At 41.1% G+C, this 11,947-nt stretch overlaps 2 protein-coding genes across 3 annotated transcripts in view; one reads left to right on the top strand and one right to left on the bottom strand.

The window, feature by feature from the left end:
• The window catches only part of LOC118328007 (WD repeat domain phosphoinositide-interacting protein 1-like), a 7,761-nt gene extending 5,769 nt beyond the window's left edge, over positions 1-1,992 (bottom strand). Inside the window, exons 1-2 of one of the 2 annotated variants that reach the window (XM_035661600.1) lie at positions 1,572-1,992; positions 82-210 (exon numbers count right to left, since the gene is read on the bottom strand). Coding sequence is in view for 1 of the 2 variants with exons in the window: in XM_035661592.1 (XP_035517485.1) it covers positions 82-164; positions 1,572-1,648 (160 nt within the window). In the remaining variant the exon portion in view is untranslated. The remainder of the gene's footprint in view (positions 1-81; positions 211-1,571) is intronic. The other variant, XM_035661592.1, reaches the window with a different exon arrangement.
• A 1,305-nt stretch (positions 1,993-3,297) lies between these two features.
• LOC118329112 (cAMP-dependent protein kinase type I-alpha regulatory subunit) lies at positions 3,298-11,760 on the top strand. Its single transcript, XM_035663087.1, has 12 exons — positions 3,298-3,455; positions 5,065-5,280; positions 6,150-6,320; positions 6,478-6,569; positions 6,682-6,743; positions 6,832-6,878; positions 7,033-7,191; positions 7,377-7,437; positions 7,671-7,792; positions 8,165-8,171; positions 8,803-8,889; positions 9,153-11,760. The coding sequence occupies exons 2-12, from the start codon at positions 5,107-5,109 to the stop codon at positions 9,323-9,325; spliced, it is 1,155 nt and encodes a 384-aa protein (XP_035518980.1). The 5' UTR covers positions 3,298-3,455; positions 5,065-5,106; the 3' UTR covers positions 9,326-11,760.
• The last annotated feature ends 187 nt before the right edge of the window (positions 11,761-11,947 follow it).

The raw sequence follows: 11,947 nt of genomic DNA, 5'->3' as shown, positions 1-11,947 counted from the left end.
GGGGGGGGGGGGGTTATATACTTCCTGTAATTTTCAGTCTTTGTGAGTACTGCAGAGAACAAAGTACTGTGTCCCTCTTACCTCCCTCATGGATGCAGTCCAGCTTGTCCACAGCAGTGACTGAGAAGAGCCGGTAGCCAGTCTTGGTGCCCACTGACAGAGATCTACAATAACATCACACACACACACACACACACATACACACAGAGACTATCTTACCAGCCACATCCACCATTGTTACAGTTAAAAATACCTTAATAACACTGCAATTACACGTGTCACTGACAGCCATTTAAAAAACGATCCTGAAACAAATCAAATCTGATGCATTATATTTGCTGTATTCGCGTGCACACACACACACACAATTACAACATAGTTTTTTGTCAACATTTTGACATATACAGTCTATTGTCTAATTACAGAAAACCTTTGTTTGTTTGTTTGTTACTACTACAGATTAGTGAATGGATTTAGTTAAAAGGAATAGGTTGCTATTGAAAAGTGTAGGATTATCCATACACACACACACGTGCAATCACTAGTAGAGGTAGGTGTAGTTGGGGTGTAATATGTAATGGATGCAATATGCTATGGCTTTATGATTGTTAGTTGTCATCAAGGAAATAGTGAGATACCACCATTGGCTATGCTGTAATAACCGCAGGGAGCCAATGTATGGCCATTACTGAGGTTACTAGCTCAGATCCCGTGTTCACCTCACCTGAAGAGGTGTTCGGTAGCCATATATGACAGTATTTCTTCCAGACTATCTTATCTTGTTCAGACAACACAGCCATAACACAGGTTCTATTAAAATATGTTAATTGCCCCCAAAAGAAGCTTTCCTAATCTTATCATGGCTGGAGTTAAAAAGAACACGATGAGGAAGAGATAAGACACCCCTGTGGACTGTTTGGCCACCTGGTTCGTTTTACAATCAGAGACAGAGGAGGTGTTTGTACAAGGCGACACACCTGTAACGGAAGAAGTCAGTGGGTTCTGCTGGATTTCATAGTTTATCCTCTAATAATCCCAAAGCATGGGACAGTGCTTAGAGCGCAGGTGTGAGTGTGAGCACTTCTGCTTGTAAAGCTGCACTCAATAATATTTCTATAACCTAAAAAAATGCTTTTACTATTAAACATGTAATATTGTATGAATCGTGAATCAAGGAGGAGGTAAGCAGGAAACTTGCATGAGACATCGAATAGGCCTGTTTTTAAATTGTTTCATTGTATAAACTGTCTTGTTACACAATAGCCAGAAGTTTGGTTACTAACTGACTAGTTTAATGTGCAACAGGCCTGGAAGATTAACACAGTGGCCTACTTCACCTTCAGCTCTAAGGGGCTCAGCTAGAAGTTTTAATGAAGCATAGAGAAGCTTGTAGTTTTATTTTGGATACACACACACACACACACACACACACAAATGCCAGATGGCTGACGCTATTACAAAGTGACATACAATAAACCAGAGCATGTAAATGCAACTATAAACAATTATGCAACAGTCAGGTGCATCAAGGAGATTGAGTTCATGCTGGGCCCAGCCCGCAGGTCGCTTACGTGGTGTCCTGGTTAAACGACGCACAGATGAAGCCTCTGTGCGCTTCGGGGCCGTCCGGTGCGTCCTGGGACTCCATCCGAGCCGCCAAATTCCCTCTCCTCTTGCCGGTCGAGGTCGGAGGCCTTTGGGCTCGGGTCGATCCCCGCCGGAACCCGCTTCCCCTCCTCTGCTCCCCGACTCCAAGCGCCACGCTCACACTCTTCGGGGAGAGGAATGTCCGGTCAGACTGGGCTCAGACGGCACACATCCCACACCGAGTGACCTGTCCCGAGTGTGAACCAGATCCACGATAACGCCTCCCCGATGAGCCGTTTCACTTCAGCCGGTCGACACTGTTGTTATTATGTTATTAACTTCCAATATTCACACAGCAAAACAAAAACAGCTGATGGGTGGATGTGTCACTCGGAGATGCATCGCGATTGGCTGACGGCAACATGTCAAACTCTCCGCTCCGGTGTTCCTATTGGTCGAGCCGTTTAAAGCCTCCGGTTCATTCGACGCCGCAGCTGTCAATCAAACGAGACCCGCCCATTTAAGTGAAAAAACGGTTGATTGGCCAATTGTACGTTCTGTCTTGTCACGAGGAATTGTTTTGATGATTTCATTGGATAAAAGACGTTTCAAGCTTTTTTACTGCCCGTCCGTGCAGAGACACATGAACAGCCCGTGTCAGAGGCGTTCAACTACTGAACACAGCTATTTTTATATTATTATTTCATTCTTTTTGGATACCAATATTATGGTTTTGTTTCTGTCTCATTATTATTATTTATTTGTTATGATTTATTATTTTAAGTTTACGTTTAAATTTAAATTTTCCTTTCTTCCTTTTCATTTTGTGCGGTACTTGCATTTACTGAAGTATTTCTATATTATTATTTTTACTTTATATTTGTTCTCTACTACATTTCATAGCTATATATCATATTTTTAACTCCACTACAATTATCAGCATACAGCAGCTTTAGTTGATTGTACTCAGATGCAGATGGTACATATGCATGATCATCTTATCAAATATAATGCTTTATTATGGACTAAACTACCCAACAGAAAATAAATCAATTAAATTAACTGCATTTCGACCAGCTATAACATTAAAATACTGCGAAGACATTAACAAATCAGTCATAATATTACACTCACAGAGGCCGTATTTCTGCTTGATGAGTACTTTTATTTTCGATAGTTACATTTCGCTGATGATAATTTTTTTATGTAGTTCACACTTTGAATGCAATACTTTTACTTTATACCTTATGCATGGTGGTACTACTACTGTGGATCTAAACACTCACATCATTTCTATAAGTTATTTATTGTTTTCTACTTGCAGAACTTGTGCATTAATTGTGTCCTGCTGCGCGCAAATAAAAGAGTGAACTCTGTACTATTTCAAAATGTTCCTATGAGAATACATGTGTCTGGGGAGCCCACCTATGACTTCTCAGTTCCCTCTAAGATATGCACCCAATCTCTCCGAAAAAACCCCTCACGTTGCAAACTGCAGTGAACCAGAGGATTTTACGCATTCTCGAAAAAGCCAACCCCGAGAGATTCCCGTTATCAGGCTAATTTTTAATCAGATATAAATCGATTTTTTTTTTTTTCTTCTTTCATTTCTAAACTATTTCCTTGACGTCACGGTTTCCGTGCGGTCTCCTTTAAGGTTGCCAGGGGTTACCGGCTCACATGTCAGAACGAGGAGAATTGACGTCAGTGACGGCTGTTGATTGGTTCCCAGCCGTATCCGGTGGGGCAGCGGTCCAGGGCTCGGGAAAAAAAATCGAAGAGAGAAGGATCTGGTAACGGTACGCTTTGAGAAATATCACCCATCCCGAGTCGCTATCGAAGGGCTCGGCAGGAATTCACAGTTTCTTGTAAGTATGTGCGTTTTTTCCGTTGACGGATCATATGACCTCTGGATAGGTGAAATTTGTTTCCTCCGTCTCTCGTTTGTTTATGATAGAACTCAAGATGGCGTCATTGGAGGAGAGCTTTGCCTTTGCACGGAGCTAGCCAGCTAGGCATCAAACTAGACACACTCCGTAACACAACGCAGGCCAGAGGCAGTCGAGTGGAAGTATGAGACGATTATTGTTCGTTTATATTTCGTGTTTATCGGATATTATAATGGAGGGAGGGTAGTGTTTCAGCTTTAGCCTGCTCGCTGTAAGTTACTTGCTGCAGCCGTCAGCCTCCTCATGAAGCCTTCCTGACCTAGACGGTGTTAACGTTACCGACAGGGCATTTGCCTCCCGCTGTCTCTAAAGGCGACACCATTCACTCTGTTTGTGTGCCATTAGGTGCGTTATTTATTATCATGTGTCATCCGGCACACTCCGTTGTCACTCGTTCAGCAAGGTCATTTGTGCATCGCAGTGTTTTCTCTAATTTAATTGACAGCCCGCTTCTTAGACAGCAGAGGTGGTGCTGCAGCTCCGTTAACTGAATTAGAGAATTAACATGTTAATTGCATACTCTCGCTGCCTCAGAGAGTTCAAACTGAGTAAGATTTACTAATAATATAAGGCGGAACAGCCACGTTGTTTGTGGTGTTAGCTCTTAATTTATACCACCTGATCCGAAAACAGTATCATTTATCACTTAGTTATTCCTGTGATAGGTTTAGCTTAAAGCAAGCCTGCCAAGTTTCCACCATGAGTGTAGTCAGTTGCCAGCCTCATCTTTGATAACATGGCTAGTAATCTCCCCTGGGCCCTGTCAGATTAGAAATGATCCGAATCCTATTATACTGATGCACATGCAAGATACACTTGCAGGGACTGGATGGATCGGCCTGTTTCCTTCACAGGACTTGCTCACCGTTTATTTATCTAACATGTTGGTTACAGCAGGGCTTTAGAGGCCTTCCTGTTTTAGTCTACACAGCTAGATCAAGATCAGAGCTATCTGAAGAAGCTTATATCACACAGGCTGATCACATGATCTGGGATCTGTCAGGCTGTTTTTCTCAGCAGCAGTATTGTGACCTGAAATGTTGAAACCCCGAGCACTAGTGAAACTGCTTTTATGGTGTGGTCTGTTTCACAGTGGATTGATTCACTGGCCTTCATTTCACCATTGCTCTAAAATTAGGCTCTGTGAATGATACTGTCTCTCTGATAGAGAGCTTCATTCAGGCTGGTGAACAAGTTAGATTGTTTTGGGTAAACAAACCCAGGACATACAGTGTGCCTGTCCTAGTTTGTTGTCTGTGGTCAGACATGTGTGATCACATCATATGACCAGTTTTCACTCCTGACACTCATAAGCACTCAGGCTGCTCAGTGGCACAACAACAGCCCATCTCTCAGCGTCTTCTCACTCTGCTTCTATTTTTCTCACATTCTCACGTTTTCTGTCTGTCCGTTTCTCCTCACGACACACGGACACCACTACTCTTGTGTTGTTCTCTGCTCATACATTTTGTACAGCGATATCTGAAATCATGTTCCCTTTCCCCCTGTGACTGCCCACTCTCCCCAGTACAAAGGTTAGAGGTCACAGAGCAGGGTTACGGTTGTCGTCATGGCATCTGGAAGTACGAGCAGCGAGGAGGAGCGGAGCCTGAGGGAGTGTGAGCAGTACGTGCAGAAACACAACATTCAACAGCTGCTGAAGGACTGCATTGTCCAGCTGTGCACCTCCAGGCCAGACAGGCCCATGGCCTTCCTCAGGGAGTACTTCGAGAGGCTGGAGAAGGTGTGTGTGTGTGTGTGTGTGTGTGCTTTTTGGTTGTCCTTATTGAAATCTGAGCATTATATACCCGGCAGTTATTGTCTCATGAGCCAGTAAATATTTGCTAACATAAGCTGTATTTATTTACTTATGGTCAGATGATATTTCCTATTTATTTCTCAGGCAAAGAAACTAAACGTATTTATGACAGAGTGTCACAATTGAAAGTCCTTGTCGTTTAGCCTGAAGCCCTGTGTATTTCTACTTCAAGATTTTATTTTACACTTCCCAAGTGTTAATGTACAGTTGGGGATCAGGCTTCAAAGCCATGTTCAAAACCAGATGCTACATTTACTATAAAAATCAGTAAAGACTAGCTAGGCGCAAAGTTAGTGAATTGATAAATTAATTAAATTAAAAACAAATACAACTACATATACAATAAGTGAGATTCCACATTACAACTACTCGAGATCATAATTAGCTACCTTTTTGAATTCAAGGTAGGATTTATTTTAGAATTATTTTAAGGGTCTTATTTAAGTTTATCATCCTCTTAATTTCCTTTTCAGATGCTCACCAGATAGCAAGCTTTTAACTGTCTTGGATTATTCGCTTTAACTTGGCTGGAAATAGTTAATAAATATACATAATTCTCTGGAATTATCTGCCAGGCAGTGTAACAGTCTAATGACGTCAAAGACGCATCGAGGACGGACGTCAGACTTTAGTTTTGGTATTTTATGTGTTTGTATATGTTAAAAAGTACTTTGTGAGTCACTTTAATTGCACAAAAAGTGCTTTATAAATAACCCTTGACTTGGATGAACTGCAGCAGCTATAAACCTTGTTGGCTGACAGCTGGCTGACTCCGTCCCCTCCCTCCCTTCCAGGAGGAGGCCAAGCAGATTCAGAACCAGCAGAAGGCCAGCAGTTCCCGTTCAGACTCGCGTGATGAGGAGGTGTCTCCACCCATGAACCCCGTGGTAAAGGGTCGCCGGCGGAGAGGAGCCTTCAGCGCAGAGGTGTACACAGAAGAGGATGCAGCCTCATACGTCAGAAAGGTAGATGCGTGCCAGCAGGTGTGAAGCCTACAAGAGTGTTGCAACACTTACATCTACATCGACAATCTGATACTATCATTGCTGTGAAAACTTTTATGCAGTTGAAACTCTTGAGTGAGTGAAAATGTCTTTACCACGTAATGTGTTGTTTTCTAAGGTCATTCCAAAAGACTACAAGACAATGGCAGCCTTGGCCAAAGCTATTGAAAAGAACGTGCTCTTCTCACACTTGGACGACAATGAGAGGAGGTACCTGTCTTTAAACAGTGTTTATTTATTTAATTTTTTTATAAATAAAGATTTGATAATTGTGTGACAGCTGTGTTCGGCTGACCAACTCACAATCTTTTTAACTTTCCAGCGACATATTTGATGCAATGTTTCCAGTCACCTACATCGCTGGCGAAACAGTTATTCTGCAGGGTAGGATTACATCATTTCACAGTTGAACATTTATCCAACTCATATTATGTGTTTGTGTAATGCTAACAGTGTTGTTGTATGCACCCAGGTGACGAAGGTGACAATTTCTATGTTATCGACCAAGGGGAGATGGATGTGAGTATCTGATCTTTGTCACTGATTTTTAGAGAGCAATGTTAGTAACAAAAATACCTTCCCTTGTTTTCCCTTACACAGAAGGGTGTTTGTGTTTTTTTTGGGTCACTGATGCAATTAAACACCTTGGATTCTCCTCCTGCTAATCTGATAGGTGTATGTGAACAACGAATGGGTGACCAGCATTGGGGAAGGAGGCAGCTTCGGAGAGCTGGCCCTGATATACGGCACCCCAAGGGCGGCCACAGTTAGAGCCAAGACCAATGTCAAGCTGTGGGGCATCGACAGAGACAGCTATAGGAGAATACTTATGGTGAGGAGGCGTATTACAACAACTGTGGGACTGTTGTGCAAAGAAAGCTCACTGCTTACAAAACTGGATTGTAAAATGTCATTTCATGTAATGTGCTGGTGTGGCATCTCTCTCATGTTCAAACAAACAAAACAAAAAAAGTTTCATTTTTACACAATTCCACTAACAAACATCTCTCTCTTTAGGGAAGCACTTTGAGAAAGAGGAAGATGTATGAGGAATTCCTCAGGAAAGTGTCCATTTTAGGTGGGTTCATTTTTTTTAAAATCAGCCTAATCCCAAAACCTTTTAAAATAGAGGAAAAGAAGCACATTACTTGCATTTGGTGCTGAGATTAAAATAACCCGAAAGAGCACATAAAAATGTCTCCCCTCACCTATCGAAACCAATAACCGGTTCAACCTTTCAAATCAGATTTTTTTTTCCAGGGTTGTCCGTCAATTCAGCTGAATCTCCTCTTCTGTGTTCTCCCCCCTCAGAGTCTCTGGACAAATGGGAGCGTCTGACAGTTGCTGATGCCTTGGAGCCCGTCCAGTTTGAGGATGGACAGAAGATTGTAGTGCAGGGCGAGCCTGGAGATGAATTCTTCATCATCTTAGAGGTATACACTAATGCTCACATACACACATGCCTCCATAGACCCTGTGTTTGTCACCATAACAGGAGTTTACCCTTTGAACTCTGAAGTGTCCAGAGATGTCATTACTTGTTTCAGTTATTTCATGTTGTTAGGCAGTCCGTCCTCGCTGGTTGTGTTATTCAATGCGCTCTATAATTGAATAGTTTCATCAAACAGTTTGGGAGGTGTTGGATCCACTTGTGACTTACTTTCAGCTGTGGATCTATAAGCTATTACACCAATTTGTTATCCAGCACACACACACGCCCTCTAGTGGTGACGTGAAGTGATGTAATTGATTTAGAGCTGAAACCATTGGTTGATTAATTGACTAGTTGTACAACAGAAAATCAGGGAGTTGGTGGGACAAATAAAACAAAGAGTCACCTTTGACTTTAGGAAGTTAAGATGGGCATTAAAAAAACACTATAATACAGACAAAACAATGAATCATATTATCAAGAAAATAATCTGCAGATTGATTAATCATTATTTGCAGCCCTAATAATATTACATGTATTCTTAAACTGATGAAGTGTTCTGCTTTTTCATATGTGTTCATTTGTTTAATTGTTTGAATAAGTATGGCTTTGGAATGTGATGTATTGTCCCATAATTAAGTAATGTGTAAGTAAGAAAGAAAGAAATGAATGCTGGGTGTATCATGAAAAGTTTCCGACTATTGACGATCAGGAGTTCATGTTATTAGTTAATGCTTACTAACGGATTTATTTAAATTAATTTTTAAGTCCGTTATTATAAAGTGTTACTAATATTTCAAAATTCTAATTCTTATACAGATGATAGATTTTCTTTCTGGTTAACAAGTTCTGATCAAAAGATAAAACAAGATAAAAGCGCTTGATGGCAAAACTGACGTGGCTGTGTGTGTGTGTTGTGGTGTGTGTGTGTGGGTGTGTGTGTGTGTGTGTGGTGTGTGTGTGTGTGTGTGTGTGCTGTGTGGTTGTGGTGTGTGTTGTTCTTCTCCTCAGGGTTCTTGCGTGCGGCTGTGTTGCAGCGTCGCTCAGAGAACGAGGAGTTTGTGGAAGTGGGGAGGTTAGGACCATCTGACTACTTTGGTAAGAACTAAAGCATCATCACAGCAGTCTTTAAAGTCCTTTAAGTGATTCATATCATTTTGTGATACTGTGGCATTAAACACTATCACAGCTATGACCACAATCAAGCACTGTGCACATGCTCCTTGTGATTACAAAAAAAATAGTTGGGCTCCATTTTTTAACGAACTGCACTCTGATTAACTTCTGAATGTCTTTGTAGTTGCTTAGAATGCATTCTATATTTTTGTTTTTGAAACTGTGTGTCTGTGTGTGCTCTCCAGGTGAGATCGCTCTGCTGATGAACCGTCCCCGCGCTGCCACTGTGGTCGCCCGCGGCCCCCTGAAGTGCGTCAAGCTGGACCGGCCTCGCTTCGAGCGCGTCCTGGGTCCCTGTTCAGACATTCTCAAACGTAACATCCAACAGTACAACAGCTTCGTCTCGCTGTCTGTGTGAAGGGGCGTCTCTCTCCCCCACCCTTCCTCTCCCCTCCACCCTTTCCCTCTTTTTCTCCTTTTAGACCCAGGGTCCACCAATGCAATTTGCTTTTCGTCACTTTCTTCTTCTTCTTCTTCTTTCTGTTGCTTTTCTCCTTTCTTGTTTTTGTTTTACACAAAGAGATCATTTTGTTGTTACCACCCGTCACGCAGAGGTGACTTTCAGCCATTCACCAGCGCTTGTACCAGCTGCTGTACGCTACCTTGTAGGCACAGTTACATCACATGTTACCTATGTTATATATGTATTTGCTGGTTACGCTTTCTTTTTAGACTTAAACACAAAGCAGGATTGTTGGGAGATCTAAAAGACATTAGGGTCTCAGACTGATGAGACAGGACAATCAACCTTTACATGGCGCTTTTGGTGAATTTGTAACATATATATATATGTTGTAGATTGAAGTGAAGAGAGGACTGCTTCTTCCCCATTAAAGAGTTTCCTTTTTGACACCAGTTAGCCTGATTAGATGTACAGCGTAGAGCAAAATCCAGAAACTGTAGAAGGCAGGAAGAAAAAAAAGATTGCATCAAATATTGTCAGATGTTTTTAGGTTCCAGCTGTATGATGGTTGTGCTCCATTTGTTTTCGGTTACCTTTGATCGGTGAGACAATGACAAGTCTGTTGTGCTTCATTTGAGAGAGCTTGTACAACTTAAAAGGTCTTTATTTTATTGTGCAGCTACCAGGCTAGTGCCAAATGTTTAATTATTGTCACAACGCAAAGATGCATAGCCGTGGAAATGCAGTGCGTGTTCTGTTCCCTGACTATTTGGAGCTCCGAACAGGAAGTAGTTATTACCCATAATGTCCTCTTTAATCGGTAGAATGACCATACAAGAACTGCCTTGACTACTCTGAAGGAAAAAAAAAACAAAAAAAGAAAGGAAAAAAAAACAAGAGTATTAAGTGTATTTCAGTATTCAATTTTTTTAGTATATACCAAATAACTTGGTCACTCTTCTGCTATGGTTTGTAATCAAAATGTTATCATAGTATAGTTAAAATGATCATAGTTATATTATTATCATTGAGTAAATGATAAATGATATGGTTTGGAGTGATGGTGATCTTAAAAAAAAAATACGTTTAACTGTCTTTTGTAAACACTTATTTTTCCATAAATTCTATTTTAGGTGTCCAGTGCCACAAAGTAAATAAATGCTTCTTCTTGTCAACTGACAAACAGTATGTAATTGTATTGTGTAAAACGTCATGGGTTAAAACTTTTTAAAATAGATCAAATGGGTAATTACAGGTTTATTGAAGTGAAGTCTTGAAGAAAAAAAAAAAGAAGTGGTTTATGGATTTCAGGACATCTGAAGTATTTATGTATCACAGGTGAGCTGACAGGCAGAGTGAGCAGATATTTATTTAAAACTAGTGTCATTGCTTATTGCCTATTGAAAAGGTGGCTGTCTTTTCATCAGAGTAGCTTGTGATCTGTTCTCTATGCTTACTTGGCATGATGTTTTTAGGCATCCAGTGATCCGGTATGAATGGAAGCGTGTATTAAAAAGCGTGCCCTGCAGCTGCGTGCAGGGACTTTGTCAAATATTTGGTTTGTTACTCCCTAGCTTAACTGCTTCATGACTATTTAGATGGCATAAAATGTTACGTCTGTCCTTTTTTCTTTTTTTGTTTGTTTTTTTTTTTTTTTAAAGATCTTTACCAAATCACACAATGTTGACTTCTGGATTATAGGCTTAACTCTTCATTCCTGCCTCACTGTCTGTTACCAGAACTGACATAGAACCAGTCATGTGTCTGTTTCTGTTGTCTCATTCAGAGCTCTTGCTTAGAATCGAGATGTATGTTTGTATGTCCAAAAAAGATTTGATTTTGGTGCCGATTGCAGGGTAGTCAGGTTAGTGAGAAAAAGGTTTTGTTATTGGACATGAGTGTATTTTTCGTTATTGTTAAATTGATCATCTTCATCTGTTCCCCTCCCCTCTAACCCTGAGGTTATCCTCGTGGATTTGGTTACATGTGGATTTGTTTCCATTGACAACACATCCTGTTTATCCTCATCTGCAGGAAAATGACTCCGTTAGGGGCGAGGGTTTGACTCACCTTTTGTCAAAATATTGTTTTCATGTAAATAGTATCATTGGTTTTAGTCCAAAATGTTTTTAACCACACTGCAATCGTCCCGGTTTGCCTTAGCTTACCTAACCTGGGCTTACAGTAGTAGTCAGTCACTCCTGCTAGCCCGACCTTCAGTGAGTTTGTTTGGCCTGCGGCGCAGAGAGCTGCAGGCGATCAGAGGACCATTCTTTTTCTATTCTACCCTGTATTCAGTTTGACCTCCTGTATGTGCAAAGATGTTTATCCTTTTGGTATAGATTGTTCCAGATGGCAGTTTAAGCAATAAAAAAGTAAAAATGATTCAGCTTTGTCTCAGGCTTTGTCCTTTTTGTGTTACTCTACTTGCAATGGTGGTTCGAGTTCAGCCTCCAAGTAGAATCATTGTGAAATCTGGGTGTTAAGTGGCTCTGAAAACAGATGTAACATGACATCTGTCCACCAGGGGGAGACATGTCACTGCTCTGAAAAGCCTTATGATCACTGGTAATCATT

Source organism: Morone saxatilis, unplaced genomic scaffold (genome assembly GCF_004916995.1).
Source record: "Morone saxatilis isolate NCDOM2014 unplaced genomic scaffold, NCSU_SB_2.0 Contig1, whole genome shotgun sequence".
Taxonomy (NCBI): Eukaryota; Metazoa; Chordata; class Actinopteri; family Moronidae; genus Morone; species Morone saxatilis.
The sequence above is the reverse complement of the archived record's forward strand: the minus strand, read 5'-3'. Positions and strand labels throughout refer to the sequence as shown.